The 20,388-nt window shown below is 42.3% G+C and overlaps 3 protein-coding genes across 3 annotated transcripts; 2 read left to right on the top strand and 1 right to left on the bottom strand.

Moving 5' to 3' along the window:
• Positions 1 to 957: 957 nt before the first annotated feature.
• Positions 958 to 1,917, bottom strand: LOC149862237 (olfactory receptor 10AG1-like). Its single transcript, XM_090053899.1, has one exon. The coding sequence runs from the start codon at positions 1,915 to 1,917 to the stop codon at positions 958 to 960; it is 960 nt and encodes a 319-aa protein (XP_089910025.1).
• A 10,607-nt stretch (positions 1,918 to 12,524) lies between these two features.
• Positions 12,525 to 13,481, top strand: LOC149862236 (olfactory receptor 10A4-like). Its single transcript, XM_090053898.1, is given in 1 exon segment — positions 12,525 to 13,481. A coding segment is annotated over 1 exon segment (945 nt). The 5' UTR covers positions 12,525 to 12,536.
• Positions 13,482 to 18,043: 4,562 nt separating this feature from the next.
• Positions 18,044 to 18,988, top strand: LOC149862235 (olfactory receptor 10A7-like). Its single transcript, XM_090052001.1, has one exon. The coding sequence runs from the start codon at positions 18,044 to 18,046 to the stop codon at positions 18,986 to 18,988; it is 945 nt and encodes a 314-aa protein (XP_089908127.1).
• The last annotated feature ends 1,400 nt before the right edge of the window (positions 18,989 to 20,388 follow it).

Genomic DNA, 20,388 nt, shown 5'->3' with positions numbered 1-20,388 from the left:
GTACACTTGTCAGTTGCAGGATGAAAAGTATAAAGGTGGAAGTCATACAGAGCCTTCATCAACCATGCTATAAACAAGGAAGATGTCTGTGATGTTCTGCCAGCTGCTACATGAAAGTAAAGGGCTTGGAATACTGAGCACTTCAGACTTAAAACTGAAATACTTTTTTTTATCATCAATTTCAGCAGGTACTTGAGGAAATGGCCACAAGTACCGATGAGACAGATACTCAGCAGATGCAAGCTGAGAAGATGCTATCAGAACAAAGCATTGTAATATGGAGAGACGGAGAGACTACTGTAGCTCCAACACATAGTAAGCACCTGACAGAGTCATATTAGCAGTAGTAGTAACATTGAGAGTTAATTGTTCTTTGGTAAGAAGTGCTGAGCTGGTAGCCTCTGCTGTGGGCATGACACATGCCAATTTTCAAGGTGATAGATGCAGGGGGTTTGGTGAAACTGCACCCCAAATTCCTGAAAGCAAAACTCGTGTTGCATGCGTGTGTATTAAGCCACAGTGCAGTGAAAACTGCAGGGATGGTAGCCCCTGGTGAGGCCACAAAGCCGGCCAAGTTTCAACGAGACAGGTGCAGGAGTTTGGGGAAAACTGTACCTCAGGATGCAGACAAGCAAAACTCATGACATGGGTGACAGTGTGTCTGTTAAGGTGCAGCAGGGTGAAAACTGAAGACCTGCTAGCTGGCAGGCTTCATGGCCTCAGCAGGGGCTAACAAGGAGATAGGTACCCAGGATTTAAGTTAAATATTTCATACATTGACACTGCTGTGTGTGTCGAGACAATTAACCCTAACGTTACTCCTTAATTTCCCTTCAGTAAGAACAAAAAATATAGGGAATTGCAAGCAACAGTATGTTTTTTATTACAGAGAAAATAAGAATTCAACATTTTTGATCCCTGTACTCTCCTAAAATCAGACTATTTCATATTTCACTATCAGAATCCTTTTAAAAACCTTATATGAGGACACATTTCCCTGCCTATTGATTTTTTTAAAGCACTTTTAATTCCCTTGTTGCGTAGGCTATAAATAATGGGATTGCATACAGGAGTCATCACTGTGTACACCAAGGCAAAGAACCGGGCATTCCCCTGAGTATGGGTTGCACTAGGATGCAAATAAACAACTGTTCCTGTTCCATAGAAAAGAGAAACCATGATAAGGTGTGAAGAGCAGGTAGAGAAGGCTTTGCGCCTGCCTTTGACTGAGGGCATCTTGAGAATAGTGGATATGATGAAGATGTAGGACAAGAGGATGAGCAGGAATGGGACCATTACATTAGGCACAGCAAGAATGATAACAGAAACTTCATTCATGTAGGTATCTGTAGAAGGCAGCCGCATCACAAGAACAATGTCACAGAAGAAATGGCTGATTTGATTTGACCCACAAAAGGGCTTTGTAAATATTGAATAAAATTGCCAAATAGCCATGACAATGCTAATATTCCATGAAAAGGCAGACATTTCAGCACAGATTCTACGAGTCATTATAAGGGTGTATTGTAGAGGCTTGCATATGGCAACATACCGATCATACGCCATGACAGAAAGGAGGAAACATTCTGCAGAAGCCAAGATATTGAAGAAAAACATCTGAAACCCACAGCCCATTAATGTGATTGTTGGGGTCTCTGACAGTAGATCCATCAGCATCTTGGGGAGGATTACAGAAGTATAGCAGACCTCCAGAAAGGATAAATTCCCGAGGAAGAAGTACATGGGGGTGTGAAGGGCAGGGTCCCTGAGAATAAGGAATACTATTAGCATGTTCCCTGTGAGGGCTGCCACATAGGATATGGACACCAGAACGAAGAGCAGGGTCTGCATTTTTTGGAAATCTGAAAATCCTAGCAATAGTATCTCCTTCATACAAGTCTGGTTAGCTGTACCCATCCCGTCCAAGTAGCAGAGTTCTGAAGAGATTAAGAAATCTGCAGACAAGAAAGATACAAACACAATCTATAAACACTGTTATGAAAGACTAACCTACCAAAAATAGTCAGCTCTGAAAGATATATGTTCTACATTTTTTGGTGAAATTTCAGGAAGTACTTTCTTAATCAAGAAATATATATTTTTTTTTAATCAACCAGTCAACATGGTATCTCATGCTAAGATCTGATCGTACAGGCTTCTCTGCCTGGGGAAGTCCAACTAGAATGTGAATTTATAACATACTAACTATTCTGCACTAATTCTTTATTTGGAAACATTTAGCATATACTAAATGGAGTGGGCTACCTTGCAGAAATGCACCATATGATATCACTGGATTATTTTATGCTCATCAAAGTGGTCATACAAAAGGCGAGTGGGTCCTTCTTTTGCCCAATTTCTAGGGTACTCCCTTGAAATACTGGTGGTCTCAGGTTCGAGGTGCCCCCTCAACAAGAGTGGGGTGGAACCAGGGTTTCCCTTGCTTCCCAGCTCAGCACTCTGACCACAGATCAGACTGGGGCATTCGCCTACAACACTGAAAGGTTTCAGGGGCTTAAACCAGGCTGCATTTACTTCTCAGCACAGCACTCCAGGCACCACACTGAAGGTCAGACATAACCCTTTACCTTCTCCAACAAGCTGGTTGAAGCTGAGCCACTAAGAGACTCACTACAAAAAGTGAAGGAGGGAAACTTGTGCCTTGCTGGGAACAAGGGTCTATGTATAGGACCTTCTCTCCTGCAGTCCCATACACTGTGTCATACACCCTCCACCTTGCTCCTTCTCCCTGGCTCTGCTTTTTCTTACACACCTCCTTCTTGTGCCCAGGCAATCCAGCTTCAAAAGAGCATGAGAGAAAGGGATGCCTAATATCTGACCCCTTAGTACCATTGAGGCCAGTCCCTTGTTGTTGTAGGCAACCACATGACATATCAATTACTTCATATACTGATTAAGCACCATTCTAAAACTCATGATGTTTTTGCCTCTGTTGGAAAGCAGTTCCAGTACTGTTCTTTCTGTGCTGACTTAAAAATTCAATCCTAAACTGATGCGACGTTCATGCACTTTAACTCTCATACCAACCATTTCCTTTACAGTTAAATTCTTGAATCTTACTGCATAAAGTAATTTGTGAAAACCCAGGGATGTCATAAGCCCAGCTTTGCATCTGAAACATATCTGCAAAATGTACTTAATTTAATCAAATAACAGAAGAGATAAAAGTGATTCTCTGTTTTAAAGGAATATGAGAATTCTTCTTCTGATGCACATTGATACTGAATGTACACAAACTAGATATGAGGCAGATCCTGTCTCAAAGAGATTTACACTCCAGATTATCAGGTTTAAAAAACAAACTCGGAAATACTGGGAGAAATTCTTTGGCCTTTCAAATCTTCTAAGTCACACACTGTATTTAAGCTAGCCTGGTTTGTGATCAAGTAATGGAATTTCAGTTTTCAATAAAAATATCTTCTAATTCCTGATCTTAACAAGAGTGAATGCTATTAGCATAGACGTATCAATCTGTTAATCCAATCCACTAAACATTAACACAACCCACACAGATATGAACTCCTTCTATTCCAGTAAAAACACATACAGGAGTGGGGGACTAGACTAAAAATGAGAAAATAGTGCTCAGAAACCCAGGAGGTTTAGAGGCAACTATCATATAAATCCCTTCCATATATATATTTATTGAATCCTAATACTGGCACAAAACCCCACTAACATGTTTCTCAGCGTGTCTCTACATAAGCAGAGTTAGCAAACCTTCCTTCCTTGTCTTTATGTTGCAAATGCCATCTAATAGGATCAGGATTGAAAAGGTCTTTTTAAAACTTCTTGAGATCAGAAGGGACTGGGGGCCGAAAGGGAGACAATGACAGTTCCCTAAGGAAGTTGCACAACAAAGTGGCTCAGGGTTCTCTTCTTATTTGCTTTCTCCAAATCAATGCTTAGGGAAAAGGAATAAACTGACAGCTCCAGTGGTTGGAGGTTTTTGTTCACAGACAATGTGCAGAACTAGAGAGAGCTAGCATGCCAACATTTGTTCTGAGTGACTGAAACCCTCTTTGCATGGCATTCATACTCCATTGCCTGTCCAGCCCTCATTATGCAGGTTTAGATTATAGTTTACTATAAATGTCATATGGGTGCATCAGTCAGCGGGTGCATCCTCACCTCTGCTTTACTGCGGAGTAGACTAATTAGCTCTGTAGTAAAGTGTCACATGCTGTGTGTAGACAAAACGGGGGGCCTAAATTGAAGTGGTAGGTTTAATCACACACCCCACTGACTAACCTGCCCCTCTGGTGGGGAGGGGAGGGTGAGCTGCTAGCAGGCAGAGCGGTCCCTGGGCTGCGGGGCGAGGGGAAGCGGGGTGTGCTGGTACTTCCATCCGCAACAGCAGCAGCCTCCCACGCCCGGCAGCACATGCCTGCAGGCACCCAGCTTGAGCACTTCTAGGGGCAGCGCAGCTGCAGGGGGAAGCACCAGGCCTCCTCCATGCAGCTTAGGCAGGCTCTGGGGAGTGGTGGGGGTGGGGCAGCAATCAGGCTTGCTGCTTTTCTTTGGTAGAACCTGCTTTCCTGGGCTGCTGCCACACTGCCTGCAGGGCTTCCTGCAGAGCCATGGAGCTGCATGGAGCCCAGTTCTTCGCTCTGCAGCTTTAGGGGCAGCAAACTAAAACTCCTCAAAAGAGTCTTTGTTTGCTGTGCCCCAAGTCATTTAAGGGTCATACACTGGCCAATTTCCTACGGTGGTCAGAATTTATGCACAATATGTCACTGAGGCGTGCAAACACCAACACAGTTAAAGCCATGCAAAAGCATTTAGCCCAGTTTAAAGCATTGTGCACACATGCCTCTTGTTTCGTCTACAGGTGGCCCCAGTCTACATGTGCACTGGTGTTAGGGCATAGTAAACTTCTTATCTCTGCCAAAGATAACACTGTCAGGGACAGTACAAGCCTATGGCAGAGTATTTTACTATGCTAAAACCCACGTGCTGATGCTGATGGCAGATACACATTGTACCAGGTCAGCCCAGCCAGCCAGGGGCCCACTATGCCCTGGCTCAAACTGCTGCTGTCCCAGGATCATGTGTAAATGCTGTTCTCAGGAGCAGTTGACTCTGTCTCAAACTCCTTTGGAGTTTCTTGTGTTGCATTAATTGCACGTGTAGATTCACTCACTGAGCATTAGCTGGGAGGAAGACAAATTGCTTCTCTATCATCGGGAAAATATCACATGTATTTTGTTTTACCAGAAATAAGAGGCAAGGTCAAATTGCACTTTCTAGACTAGCCAGAGTTGATATAGCTATATAGCACAAGCTTTTGGGAGCTGTAGCTCACTTCATCAAATGCAGGTCATGAAAGTGTATGCTTTATATCTATATCTATTTTGGTTAGTCTATAAAGTGCAAATCTAACTTTTCTTTTACTTGACTTGAGACAACACAGCAGACTATGTCTCTCTGCTCAGACATATGAGGTCAGCTGTGTCCTAATGGCTTATAGCTTGGGCAGTATGGTCACAAGCTATTGCACTTCTCAGACCCAAAATGTGGCTAGGCCATCAGGCATCCAGGAGGAAAGCATCCTGGCAAAAGAAGGAGGATAAACAACGGGCTCCTGATTCTGTAGCTTAGAATGGTGGCTTTTTCCTTGGCCTAAAATGTATGCATCTTCTCTGGAATAATGGGATCTGAAAGGAGTCAAATGGATCCCGGTATCTTGGTGGCCTCCTTATATTACTTCTGAGCGTGCTTGGGATGGTATGTTTAGGTTGGAGATGATTTTTCAGGCTAAGATGGAGGCACCTCTGTGACACCTAAGAAATTTAGTCATCCCAAAAGGATTCAGAGTGTTTTGTAGGTTACAGTAAAATGCTATTTCCAGGCTTTGGAGCATTAGAAGCACGATAGAATTCCATCCTCAGTGTTTTGAATGGTAACAAGTATTGAACATCTTTCTGCACATGCTCTTTATTGGTTGATCTACTAGAAAATACAGTCAGTGCTTTAAAAGTGACAAATTATCTTTCTGGAATGAAAGAGTATATCACACTCATTTATACATGGTACCCCAGGGACAACAAGCATCAGGGCACCTACCTCTACCACGTGTGCTGGAAATGCCTCAACTTGCTGTGTGCCACAGCGTGCATGGTAACCTCAGGTCGGGGAACAGAGGCTGTGGCCAGCAGTCTAACTTGGAATGCTAGGGGATCTCTCAGGGCTGCAACTACATCACTCCTGCAACGCGGAGCCTGGCTGGCAGCAGAGCGTACTTCTGGCCGTCAGGCTCTGGCTTTGGGCAGCACATGCTGCCACGGTGTGTGCCACTGTTTTTTTAAGTAGGTGTTCTTGACCCCTTGATAGCCTGCTTTTTATGATTAGCATGTAAATCCCAAACTAATCACCTATCATTGTGCACAAGATGTCCTCTCCACCAGCCTCCAGTGCATATCTGGGAAGAAAGCCAGCTGTTTCAGGAATTTGTTCCATGTTTTCATGGATCAGCTAACTTCATGGTGTGACTTTTGTGGCCAGGGAAAATTCTTAGTACAGCTGGCCAAAAATGCAAATGCGATTGGAAAGATACAATGATATTTGCCATTGTTAAATACTGAGCAGCCTCAGTACTTAATGGCGTACACTTGTCAGGCCCAGGAGGAAATGTATGATTCAAATAGGTTCTTCATCAAGCAGTGCTGCAAATGTGGAGGATGCCTGCAATGTTCTGCCGGATGCTACATGAAAGTAAAGGGCTTGGAATACCGAGCACCTCAGACTTAAAATTGAAGTACACTTTTTATCATTATTATCAGCAGGTGCCTGAGAAAATGGCCACAAGTACCTATGAGACAGATGCTAAGCAGAGGCAAGCTGAGAAGATGCTATCTTAACGTGTTGTAACAGGGAAAGACTATTATAGTTCTAACACACAGTAAGCACTTGACATAGTTCTTGGTCCACACATATCAGGCAGTAAATATATTAGCAGTAATAGTAACATGGAGAGTTAATTGTTGTTTGATAAGAAGTGCCACCCTTGAATTCTGGAATTATAAAAGAGGCAGAGTGGGGGAAAAAAAGATATTTAAGACTCTGTAATTTCTCGTCTAATGTTCAATATCCCTGCAAAGGATGCTGCCAGCTGAGCAGTCACTTTTAGCCACATCATTTTGTTTAAGAAGCCTCTCAGAAATGCACACTGCTCTATAAGGCTGCAATTTTCAAACAAAACATCACATTAAACCAATGGAAGTGGTGGTTCCAGCCCCTTTCAAGAACTGAATGGATGTACAAGAACTGAATGGTTGTCTCTCTATGGTCACATGTCCATGTAGCCTTCTGGGCCTTCTCCTAATATGGTCTGGTCCCCCAAAACGAGAACTTAGGCACACCCCAGAAGTCCCAGCATCACATGTATTCAGTGCTGCTGCATTTCAAAATTACCTGGAGAATGTGTAAGGATGCCTACTGTGACCAGTTTTTGTCCCCACAAATCTACAGAACATGTAGGAAATACGAATTGATGTTACAGACATGGTAGGGAAATAAAATTTGAATTTCTGAAAGAATGTTGTGGTTTCAGATTTTGTTTCAAATGATTACCAAGATGAAAAGAGAATTTTTGATTGGATTTTGTTTTTGATAATTGACCAAAAAAAGAGTACCATCCCAGAACAGCCCCCCAAATTCTTGAAAGAAATCTTGTGTGCTATCTACATATTACAACACAGGGGGGTAAAAACTTCAGGGGTGTTAGCCCCTGGTGAGATCACAAAGCCTACCGTGTTTCAAGTTGATAGGTGAAGGGGTTTGGGGGAAACTGCACCTCAAGCTGATGACAGGCAAAACCCATGACATAGATAATTTTGTGTGTGTTAAGGCACAGTGGACTGAAAACTGCATGTGTGGTGACCCCTGCTCAGGCCATGAAGCCTCCAAAGTTTTAAGGAGATAAGTGCAGAGGTTTGGGGGAAACTGCACCTCAAGCTGCGGATAAGCAAAACTTGTGACATGGGTGATATTGTGTGTGTTAAGGTGCAGCATTATGAAAGCTGCAGGGATGGTAGCCCCTGCTGCAGTCACAAAACTTGCCAGGTGTCAAGGAGATCGGTGTAGGGGTTCTGGGGCCCTTCACCCCTAGCTGCTGACAGACAAAACTTATGTCATGGGTGCTTGTGCAAATGTGTCTGTCTTGGGGCGGTCGGTGCGGGGTAGCTATGGCAGGCCTGGCTGTATTACCAGTCACCAGTCAATCATGATTCACTCAGGGACCAGCTCAATACACTGTTGCTAGCTAATGTAACCAGTTAATTAGCAACAATTAACACCTACAAAGCCAGAGACCAGGCAGAGGAAAGACTCAATACAGACAATCAGCTGCCCCAAGACAGAGACAGTCGGTTGCACAAGTACCCATGTCATGAGTTTTGTCTGTCAGCAGCCAGGGGTGCAGGGCTCCAGAACCCCTGCACCCATCTCCTTAGCAGCTGGTAGGCTTTGTGGCCACAGCAGGGGCCACCATCCCTGCAGCGCCCAGCCTGCTGTGCCACAGTGTCAGCCATGTCACGAGTTTTGCCTGTCAGCAGCTTGAGGTACAATTTCCCCCAAACCCCTGCACCAATCTTTTTGAAACTTGGCAGGCTTTCTGGCCTCAGCAAGGGCTACTACCTCTGCAGCTTTCACCCCTCTGTGGTATAACACATGTGACATGAGTTTTGCTTTCATGAATTTGGGGTACAGTTCCCCCCAAACCGCTTTATTGATCCTCTTGAAGCTTGATAGGCTTCATGCTGTCATAAGGGGCTACCATCCACGTATGTTTAATACTAATCAGACAAAAAAACAACAAAGTTATAGATATTTCATTGATTCTCCATTATACCCTATGGATGGATCTCTGAGGCGGCTCCAAAGCTTCAGAGCAACTTCGGCCAGATCGAAGCAGGAACTTCGTCCAGAGCTCTGGATCAGATTCCTGGCATCTGAAAGGCTGGATCCAAAGCTGGATTGAATAGCTGCCTACTCGCACAGGCCTAATCTGTATCAGCGATATCACCTTTCTACTCTCTGCCCACATCTGGATAGCCACAGTAATGCACTGAATACTCAAGAAGCACATCTATATGTCACCACATGGTGACTTTGCTATGGCATTCTGCTTTAGTACTTCATGTTGGAAGTACTTAAGCATGGCACAGTAACCTCCCATACTGCACCATGTGGGTAGCACACACTTACAGCACATCGCTATGACAATGTAGTGGGGAAATGTAAGTGGGGAGTGCACCACTAAGACGATATAGCTAGCAGTCATGTGTAGACCCATGCAATTGCTATGTCACTATAGCACACCATGCAGTAAAGTAGTACATTGATACATCACCATAGGGCGATGTGTAGGTGTGCCCACTCTGCTTATATCTATCTTGGGGTAGATACCCTGAGGCAAGGAGTGCCATCCAAGCCCTCAAGGACCCTGGCTATGGACTGGAGCACTTGGAAGGCATGAAGGACTCTAAGGGCACATGGCCAGGCCAGCTGCTTTGCCTGGAGCACTGTCTGGAGGACTATGCAATAAGGTGAGGGCCCCAGATAGTTTATCTCCCTAGATCTGATTATGTAGGCTGTGTTGGAACATCTTCCAAAGTGTCAGTGAGGAAGCTGCATGTTAGCAGAGCTGGCCAAGAACTGAAAAGACATGCTTCCCCAAGCTGGACTGGGTGGTTATGAAGTAAAAGGAAAACATTGTTTTTTCCTCCAGATATCTGAGGTGGGCCCTTGAGAAGACTGTACACTTGCCATCATTTTATAAGAATTATACCCAACTTGGGAGCATGGGATATTTGATGTTGCTGATGACCTGGAGATGTAGGGGTGGGAAACTGCTTGGTCACAATTTCTGGAGTCATGCTCACTCAGATACATTCATATGGGCTCACATACCTGTTCCGCCCAGGGGAGTTTCAACATAATAAACTTGCTCAGTAGTCGCATAAATGTTTATGTATCTACACTACACGTAAGGAGGAATATCATTTATCCATAATTACAAAAATTAGCATGAATATACTTGAACAACTGCCATTGGGGAATATAAAGTGAAATAAAGTTCTGCTCTTAGTATCTGGTGCACAAAAGGAGCAGCAAGTTAAAACGTTAGCTTGAATCGTGGCAATCCATGTGGAGGACCTGAAAGTCTAATGTTCAAGCTCTGCTGAAGCGGTACTGAGAACATCACAAGATGGAACTTGATTACCGTATTATCTAGTGAATCCATTTCATTCAATGAAAAAAACCTGCTTCAGATAAATGGATATTTTAACTGCATTATATTCTATCAAAGGCAGGCTATATAGTGAAACCCCAGACATTAAGGGGCTGAAAGCCTGAAAGGTAATGCTGTGATAAAAAACAAAATGACCAGTTATTCACTGTTACTGAGCAAATTTCACAGTGTCTTGCATGTGATATCGCATCCCAAGGGTTCATCTATTATTATTATTATAATGTTGCCCATACAAAGTGGGGCTGTTCATAGTCCAAGAAGATACCAGTCTGTGCACCAGGAACAGGTAAGGGATTTTTCATTTCAGGCATGTTGAAGCCAGTGTTAGCCATGATGGAACTTTTCAAAATTAACTAAGGGAGTTAGGTAACTACCTTCATAGATGTTTCAATGGATAGAAACTATTCAATGCTTTACAATGATTTATAAGCTGTTGTAAAGTTTTGGACGTTTCATTTTGGTTGTTGTGTTGCTTCCATTTTACTATCTCCATTAAACTGTCATTCCTCTTTTAAGTGACACTGGTTTTGTTTGCCCTCTAGTCACAAAAAATATTGTAGTGTAGTTTGGAGACATCCAAGCTACTCTTAAGGATAAAAACAGATGTCAGATTTCTCCCAGGGTAAAGCCTTTTAATCTGATATACTACACATATACAAACTTGTTGTCCCACTTTTAGTACCTGTGAAATATTGGAGATAACACTTTTTCCTAGGACAATCCTGGATAATTTAAGCAAAACCCCATTAATTCTAGGGATAAACTATGCATGAAAAGGGTTATGCTGGTTGCATGTTCTCACTCTATTCAATCAGAACTCCCTCAAATGTTTCTTCCTTTTTTAACTTAAGGTAATGAGTAGAGTTAAAGACACAATGTGTCAGAGAGCTTCAGCCTCTTTTTTTCCTCAACTAATATTGTTTAGTAGGACATATGTTGTATGGCTGGGGGTCCAGTCCCCTCCTCTGTCTGGTGGGTGTGTATACCTAGATTCTGCATCTGCTATGCAAACTGACTTACAGTAAATTCATACTAAGGCAAATTGTGGAATAGATTACTGTCAACCTTGTTTGATGCTGTTCCACTTTGTATAAAATAATTAAATCCTAAACGATAAAATGTGAATTACTCTAGAGTTGATGCTGAGACTACTCAAAAGGGTCGTCCATCTTGCAGACCTGCTTTAAGGAATATTTATTATTTGAATGCAATATGGACAGTTCTTACAAATGAGAGTGACAGCCAGCAGTTGTTAAATACTCTATCGCATGGTGGTCTGTTTTTCCGGGGGGTGGCAACACTTCTGAGAGAAATGTGGGAGACTTGTATGTCTTGGTAGTGTGGAGCTGGTGTTTTTCCATTTCTTTACACTTCAGCCTGCTCCAGTGGAGCAAAATGTTATCCCATCATGGTCTACCCATTTTATTCAAATACTATTAAATCTAACTTGCAGAAAAGCCATTTGGAACAGGAGCCAAGCTTAGTCCTTCTTTCACAGTACAGGACAATCAATGTTCATTGCACTGAATCATGTTTCCTTTGGCTTCCTCTTCTTTTGGTACTACATATTTTCCCATGTTTCTTTCTAAGTGGTACAGTCTAAGAGGAGTCAAGAAGATTCCTCTGGGCAATATGTAGATATGGCCCGAATTATTAGGGCACCTCACTGAGACTGACAGGTGGAGCAGAAATGTACCATTACTGGCAAAAAAAGAATTTTCCCATATGATTCTGAAGTTAAGTGATGATAAACAGTACTCTTCTGGTATATATTTAGACAAGTATAAAATGTTTAAACATATCTTTCTTTATTCCCAAATATCACTTGTTATTTTTCATAACACAAAAGCTCTGAGCTGCTCCCACTCAGGGGGGCCACCTATAACTTCATGGGTCTCAAAAAATATGACCACAGTACATATGTCTGTTTTCTTGTATTAGATAATCTCATATTCAGTTACATGACCATCAAAGAAGAGGACCAGAAAGACCAAAAGTGATCCATGATGGACAGAGAAATTCAGAGCCAAAAAAGACAATGTATATCCAGCTCCTGAGAGGAAGGAGACAGAAGAGGCCATTGGGGATTGGAAGGAAAGGGATAGAATGACACCTTTCTGAGTCTGGGCCTTTAGAATGGGTCAGCCTGAGCAGCTCTCCCTACCAGTCTCTACTACTTACAGTATCATAAAATCTATCTTTTATTTGCTTCTCTTTTTTTTTTAGGAACAAATATTGCCCTCAGGAAGTCAACGCCTACATGGAAAAAGAGAATCAGACGGTTATTCCAGAATTTGTTCTCCTGGGACTGTCTGGCCTTCCAGAACTACAGGCTTTACTGTTTCTTGTATTCCTAATGAGCTACATAACTGCACTGATGGGAAACTTTTTCATCTTTAGCTTGTCATTGGCAGATCCTGCCCTCCACACACCCATGTATTTTTTTCTTTGGAATTTGTCCTTCCTGGAGATCTCTTATACCTCTGTAACCCTCCCAAAGATGCTGGCCAACCTCATCTCAGAGGATAAAACCATCTCACTCATTGGCTGTGCCACACAGACGTATTTCCTTCTCCTTCTTGGGGGAACAGAATGTTTCCTTCTGGGTGTCACGGCATATGACCGCTACGCCGCTATATGCCATCCCTTACGCTATTCATGCATCATGAACAACACAAGATGCACAGTGATGGCTGCTGCATAATGACTCAGTGGTATATTCATGTCCTTTGGTGAAACCTCAGTCATATTTATCTTCCCTTTTTGTGGTTCCCATGAAATCAATCATTTTTTCTGTGATGTCCCCCCAGTCCTGAAGTTGGCCTGTGGAGACACCTGTCTGAGTGAAATGGTAGTCCTTGTGGTTGCCCTGATATTCATAACTTTTCCCTTTGTCTTGATTCTGGTTTCCTACCTTCTTATCATCACTACCATCATAAAGATGCCCTCAGCTGAGGGCAGGCATAAAGCCTTTTCCACCTGCTCCTCACACGTTGTGGTGGTGACACTGTTCTATGGGACTGGCATTATTATGTATCTGCGCCCTAAATCTGCATATGCCCCAGATATAGACAAACTGCTCTCTCTCTTCTACACAGCCATTACCCCCATGTTAAACCCTATCATATACAGCCTGAGGAACAAGGAAGTGAAGAGTGCTTTGAAAAGGGTGATAGCCAGAAAGTGCTTTCTGAATTCAGAGTGATAACAATTGTACAAATCAGGGGACTGATCAAAAGCCAGGACATTTGAACATTTTAATTTTTTTAGTTTGCGGGGGGGGGTGTCTATTAAAAATGGCATTTTGATTAGGATTGCTTTTAGCCCCATGCTAAATTGGAAATGCTAGATGTTTACTCTCTTAGTAAAAACCACACAATCTGAAAACATTTCTGTATTTAAGACATGGGTCATCAAATAAGTCTCCTTTTCATTAGCTAGTATATATTTTTTTCCAAATCCTCCCAAAATATGGTTTTAGGTTTTCAGGTTTTTTTGCTTATTTTCATTCCCCAACAAACTCCGAAACCAAACAACAATCTTTCACAAACATGAAAGCAAAGTTATATTTTTCTTTTCTGATTCTTTAAGGAATAAGTCAAAGAGGATATTTTGGACAGGAATGTATAGAGATACCTGCAATGCCTATCCACTAGTCTCCATAAAAGCTTGTCTTTACACTCTTTATATACAAGTTCAGTCTCTTCTCTATTTTCAATACTGAGGAAGTGAAAGATTTGGGAAAATGTGGGGATGGAGGACAAGAGGCAGGTTTGCAATGTGTAATAGTATATGTGCATCTTTCTGTAATTGTTTTTATTTCTTTTGTTTAATATTTATGTAGAAATGAGGACTTGGTGAATATATGACAAACGATGCTACCTGGAAATATGAGATATGCAGGGAAAAATATTAACTGAAGATTTGTAAATGCACAGAAAATAAGAAGATAGCAAATACATCATGTTGAACCAATCTCATCTCCTTGTTTGATAGGGTCAAAGCCCTCTAGGGAGCAAGATATAAGTAGTAGATTTGATAAGGCAGCAAAACATGATTCTGCCGCAGCCCCTGCCTTGTACTGTCATCGCAATCACTATCATGATCCCTATCCCCAGCTCTGGAGCTGCCAACCCACCCTCCTCCAAGATGCTTCCCACCTGCCCATGGCCCCACACCAGCCACTTAGTCACATGTGGGGGAAACTTAGGGAATTTTGGAGACCTGGGGGGGGTAAAGTGTTGGGAGGGGCTGCCCCAGCCCACTAAAGCCACTGAAGCTCCCTAAGTGGCCCTTTGGACCAACTAATTGCCTTTTCTGGGGTTACATGAACTGTTCATCAGGGATGGTTTCATCCTGTCTCAGAGTACAGAGATGGAAAAGGTGACCTACTGAATTCTCTCTGTTCTCTCAATAGGCTGAATAACCTGGTTTGACCAGTTTCAAGAGACATAGAAAGTGTTGGGAGACAGTCTCAATCCTTATTTCAGAGGTATGGGTTTCAGGACAATTTGGACCTGCCTAAATTCCAAGTACAACATGTATCTGTGTCTTGTGTCTTAAGGCTGGCTTCCAGCTGAGGTTAAACTATTCTTCATTTTTAATGGACTAGTTTATGCCATATGATTAACAGCTGGGGTAAAACAGATATACATTTTTGGCTTAACAGCAACACAATTGGATGTAAAAAACATTGAGTATGAGCTAAAAGTGGCCCTGTGCAGATCTGGCTATGCAAGAAAAGCTGGGAGCTCTGTGCTGCCACTGTCAAGAGGCCCGGGTGTGGGGTGAGGGAATGGAGCCCTCCTCCAATGTCCCTGGCTCACCCCAATACAGCCAGTCCTTGATTTACAATGCTGCAAGTTACAATGTTTTGCACTTACAATGTTTACAGATTCACACCATTTCAACTTTCTGACATTAGTTTCAACTTCACAACACTTGATCCGATGTGATGCCACACCAGCAAACAAGTTGGCTGCATTGCTCATCTCCCTGGAGAACATCTGTCCAACTTCCTTGGACACGTTCTTGAAGAAAGCAGACAAGACTCCAGAAAAACCTACAGCCAAGACTCCAGAGAAGAGTCCAGCCAAGAACCCTTCAAAAAGTCCAACCAAGAGCCTTTCAAAAAGTCCATCGAAGTCACCTCAAACATGACTTTACAAATCAATATGATTGGTATTGACAATATAACTACATTAGTGTAGCATATTAGTCATCAATAATTGATTGAGTACAAAATTTGGGGTTATTTTTAGTGAAAATAGGGTATCAGGACTTGGTTCAGGAACCAATCCCCTATTTATAACATTGTTTCTTATGAGAAAATTGGTTCCAAGTTACAACATCTTTCAAAAAGTCCATCAAAGTCACCTTGAACAAGTGTTTACAAATCAGCACAATTGATTCCTGAAAACCATGTCTTAAGTCCAAGGACTGCCTGTACTCCAGCCAGGATGAACATCTGTTGGGTTGGGGGGGAGAGTTAGGGGGCTGTGCAGAGCCCTGAACATCTGTAGGCACCATTAAATACTTTGCAGATTTTTTTTAAAAAGGAAAACTATAGGAAATTTTTTTTTGTTAACCAATTTGTTTTGTTTTACCTCCTAAAATATTTTATAAATACCAATAAAGGTTTATAGGAAATGGTGATCCAAAAGGCATCATTTTCTAATCCTCAAAATCAAACACTTCAGGATTTACAAAAAGGAAACCCACCATTGTTTTACCAGCAACATAACTTTAACCTTGACTGTGGAACATGCAGGGAAATTTAAATGATTAACCCTGGGACAATCTTCCTTCATACCTCACCTGTGATTTATATTTAACCTCACCCCCCCCCACACACACACACACATTCTTGAAATATTGTTAGGTTGCCTATATAGGATCAGAGAGGGCTGGATATGGCAGAGAGTCCACCCCACTCTGATGTACCTCTAGTAAGTTTTATGTTCTTATTTCTTACACACAAATAGAAACAAATTCAATTAGCTTACTTTGGCATGATAAATAACAATCAATAAGAAACTAAAGTATGCATCTAGTTCGTGGTTTCACCCATTGGATTAAACAAACATAATTATTTTTCAGCTGCCATGCTTACTTGTTTAGTAAAGATTAACACTGAGAAATACTAATAAGATCATCCCTCTAAGGAGATACAAATAAACATTTACTGCCAGCTCCACAAATGAACGGAGGCTCCACATGGAGTCTGCAAAGATGTTCTCTACACAAGAGTGGATTCTCTGCTTCATGGGGAATTTAAAGAAACTGAAGCTGTAGGAGACAATACTCCAATATTTCTGTAAGTACAATTACATTCTGTCTTGTGTTCTTTTGCATCCCACTTGTTGATCGTGGAATTGCATTATTAGGGACTTTAGATGTACACCTTGCTGGGGTCATTTGACCCCAGTACCCTTTCCTGCCATGGCAGGGGGTCAGACTAGATGATCTATTCAGGTCCCTTCCGAACCTAGAAACTATGAAACTATGGTCTGAAATGCCAAAAAACCCCCCCAAAAACCCCAAAACAAGGCATGTGACATTATTTTTGGAGTTGCCTTTATTTACACAAAGTTGGACTTGCTACTCTGGTCTGCAGTAGCGGTATGCAGAAGCTGAAAATTCTATTGCAAAAGCAGATTTCATCATCCCCTTAATAGTTGTTTGATCTGCTCTCCATGGAAACATACTGAAACCTCTGCATAGTGAATCGATCTCCAAATGATTATTTTCAGAAAGAAAGCCCCTCAGATCCTAAATTCAGTGTATACCTGTCTCTGAGTATGTGTGTCTTCACTGCTACCCCTGAAATGACTGCAGCTAGTGATGCATGTGTAACCATCTTCAAGGTATGCAGGGAAATTCTGTCAGTGTGCTTGCAGCATCCAGGAGGTCAGGTCAAGCTGCAAAGCCTGCCTGGGAAACTGCGTAAATATGCCTATGCTGAGATTTGTCCTGGCTTGGGCATACTGCTCCCAGGGACCGGGCTAGTTAAAAGACACCTCAGGTCTCCCTATATTGAGACTGCTTCCCACTGATTCTCTTTCCCTTTCTGATCATCAAAGCTCCCTAGAGTGAGGTCAGTACCATACATGACAACTTTCCAAAGTCCATTAATTTGGCAAAATGTCTTTTAAGCATAAATGTTCTGGCCACCTCTGATTTTTAACAGTAAGTGCCAGAGTCATGACACTACTCAGAGCTACAAATGCAGTTCACATGCTGCAAGAGAACCCTTAGAATTCCTTGTTATTTTTCTAGACATATGTGTTCATTCCCTGTCCTAGAGACTGCCAGTAGATATCTGCAGTCCACACAAGTCTTAGTGGGTACTTGCTCTCGTCAGGGGGGAAATCTGAGGTGGCCAGATGTGTTGCCAGTCATAGAATAGCTCAGCATGCTGTTATCTGTAATACAGGGGTGCTGTATAGTGAAAATAGTGTATTGGGCATTGGTTGAGAAACCAATCCCCCATTTATAACATTGTTGTCTATGGGAAAATTGGTTCCGAGTTACGTTTCGACTTAAAGAACGAACTTTCAGGAACCAATTGTGTCAGATGTCCGAGTACTGCCGGTATTTCCCATTCATGTGGATGATACTTAACTGCTGCTAAAGATATCATTTCAGTATAAGAGAAAAGAAAAGCAATGGGGAAAAAAGAACTTTCACTGATGTTCCTCATTGTTTGCTTGATTCTTTCCTGATGTCTTTGTTTGATTCCTACTTCCTGTATTCTAGATAAGAAAAATGGAAAGAACACCAGAAGGAAACCACTCTGCGTTGAGTGAATTCATTCTCCTAGGTTTTTCCAACTTTCCACGTCTCCAGTACTTGCTTTTTTCTGTGTTCTTGTCTACTTATTTGTTCACCTTAGCTGGAAACCTTCTCATCATTTTCCTTACCCATGTGGATGCTGCCTTGCAGACCCCCATGTATTTCTTCCTCGGGAACCTGTCCTTCCTGGAGATCTGCTACACAACTGTAAACATCCCTAAAATGTTGGCCAGTCTCCTTACAGAGGACAAAAGAACGTCTTTCCTTGGCTGTGCTACACAAACCTATTTCTCCTTTTCTTTTGGAGGCTCAGAGTGCTTTCTCCTGGCTGCAATGGCTTATGATCGTAATGTCGCTATCTGCAATCCCCTGCATTACCCTGTACTTCTGAACAAGAAGACATGCAATGCACTCGCTGCAGCATCCTGGCTCAGTGGGATAGTTGTGACCTTTGGTCTCACAAGCATGGTGTTTACTTTACCCTTCTGCAGATCCACTACAATCAACCATTACTTCTGTGACATCCCCCCACTGCTGAAGCTGGCCTGTGGGGACACTTCCCTCATTGAGCTTTGTGTATTCTTGTTGGCTATGATTTTTATTGCCTTCCCCTTTGTGCTGATCTTCATGTCATATGTACGCATTGTCTCCACTCTCCTGAAGATTGCCTCACATGAGGGTAGAAAGAAAGCCTTCTCCACCTGCTCTTCGCACCTTATTGTGGTGATATTATTCTATGTCTCTGGCTGTGTTATATATCTGAACCCCAAGGCAGACTACTCTCCAGATACAATCAAGTTTCTTTCTTTGTTATACACATTCCTCACTCCCACACTAAACCCTATCATTTATACTTTGAGAAATAAAGAGGTGAAAGGTGCCTTCTGGAGAGTGCTCGGGAAAAGGAGGAATGCTTGAATAAAGGGAGGGATTCCCTGTACATGTCTCAAGCTCAGCTCCACCTTTCTAACTAGGACATTTATGCAGGTCCAGCCCCTGCTCTGATACAGATGATTGTTTTTCATGACAGTTATACTCGTTCTAAAATTAGTGTAATGATATTAGTGTAACCTTGCCATGACACAAGCATTTGCTGAAAAAGGGAGGAGTCCTTCCAGAAAAAGTCAACACTGGTGCTCTCAATCTTCAGTTCCATCAGTTCAGTAACAGCCACTAGGTGAGGTTTGTGGATATTCTTGGAAAGATTCTTTTTGAGTGTCTCCTTCCAAGAGCAGCTTTCTAGTGCTAACAAATACTAATGTAATCTGTATGGCTAGGTCCCATTGCTATGTCTCTACAATAATGATGATAATAACAATAAGAAGAAAATAAGGGAGTGACAATATATTTTTGTTTTACTATTTATTGTTTCTATTTATTTTCCCTGCACCTTCTGTTCTTCTTTCCATACATGCTTCTTATATTTTCTTTTCATTCTACCTTCTTTAGTACCTTTCAAGAGAGGTTACCTGGGTACTGGATATAGATATTTAGAGGAAAGAAAAGATTTAGTTTGGTGTTGCTTTCCCCTCAAATACATGAATGTACAACTGGATAACTTCAGTTCATTTCCCCCCAAACTCCTGCACCAATCTTCTTAAAACTTGGTAGACTTGGTGGCCTTAGTAAGAGCTACCACCCCGGCAGTTATGTCCACCCCCCTTGTATTGTAACACATGGACGTGACAGGAGTTTTGCTTTCAAGAATTTGGGGTACATTTGCCCCAAAACCCCTGCTCCACTCTTCTTGAAATTTGTCAGGCTTCATGGTCCTAGCATGGGCTACCACTCCTACAGCTTTCACCCCACTATGCTGCAACACCTAGATGTTACATAAGTTTTGCTTTCAAGAATTTGGGATTCTTTTCCCACCAAATCCCTGTACCGATCTTCTTGAATCTTGGCAGGCTTCATCCTTTCTGAATAGTATACGAACCCTGAAAATTTCATCCAAATAGGAAAAAAATGTACAAAGTTATAGGTATTTTATTGTTTCCCCATTATACTCTAGGGCCGGATCTCGGAGGTGACTCTGAGGCGGCTCCAAACCCCTTCCGGAAGCAGAACGAGGCCAGTGCTTCGACCTGGATGTGCTGCTTTGGATCCCAAAGTCTCCGAAGCTTCTGCAGAGCCAAAGCTTTGTCCAAAGCCTCGCACAGCCCTAGTAAATGTGAAACCCATGATACCCTAAAATGGTTCAGGGCAGAATTTGATGCTCTGAAACTTGGAGGTTCCTGTGACTGTAAAGGGATTATGTCATATTAAGTGCACAACCACACTAGGATCACTGTAGGGGTGTGTGTGTGTGTATGAATATG

The sequence above is a fragment of the Crocodylus siamensis genome, chromosome 6, assembly GCF_052110815.1.
Source record: "Crocodylus siamensis isolate JL-2025a chromosome 6, ASM5211081v1, whole genome shotgun sequence".
Classification (NCBI taxonomy): domain Eukaryota; kingdom Metazoa; phylum Chordata; order Crocodylia; family Crocodylidae; genus Crocodylus; species Crocodylus siamensis.
The sequence above is the reverse complement of the archived record's forward strand: the minus strand, read 5'-3'. Positions and strand labels throughout refer to the sequence as shown.

Coding starts and splice junctions, on each gene's coding strand:
- LOC149862237 (XM_090053899.1), bottom strand. CDS start 1,917: ATGGGTACAGCTAACCAGACTTGTATGAAGGAGATACTATTGCTAGGA.
- LOC149862235 (XM_090052001.1), top strand. CDS start 18,044: ATGGAAAGAACACCAGAAGGAAACCACTCTGCGTTGAGTGAATTCATT.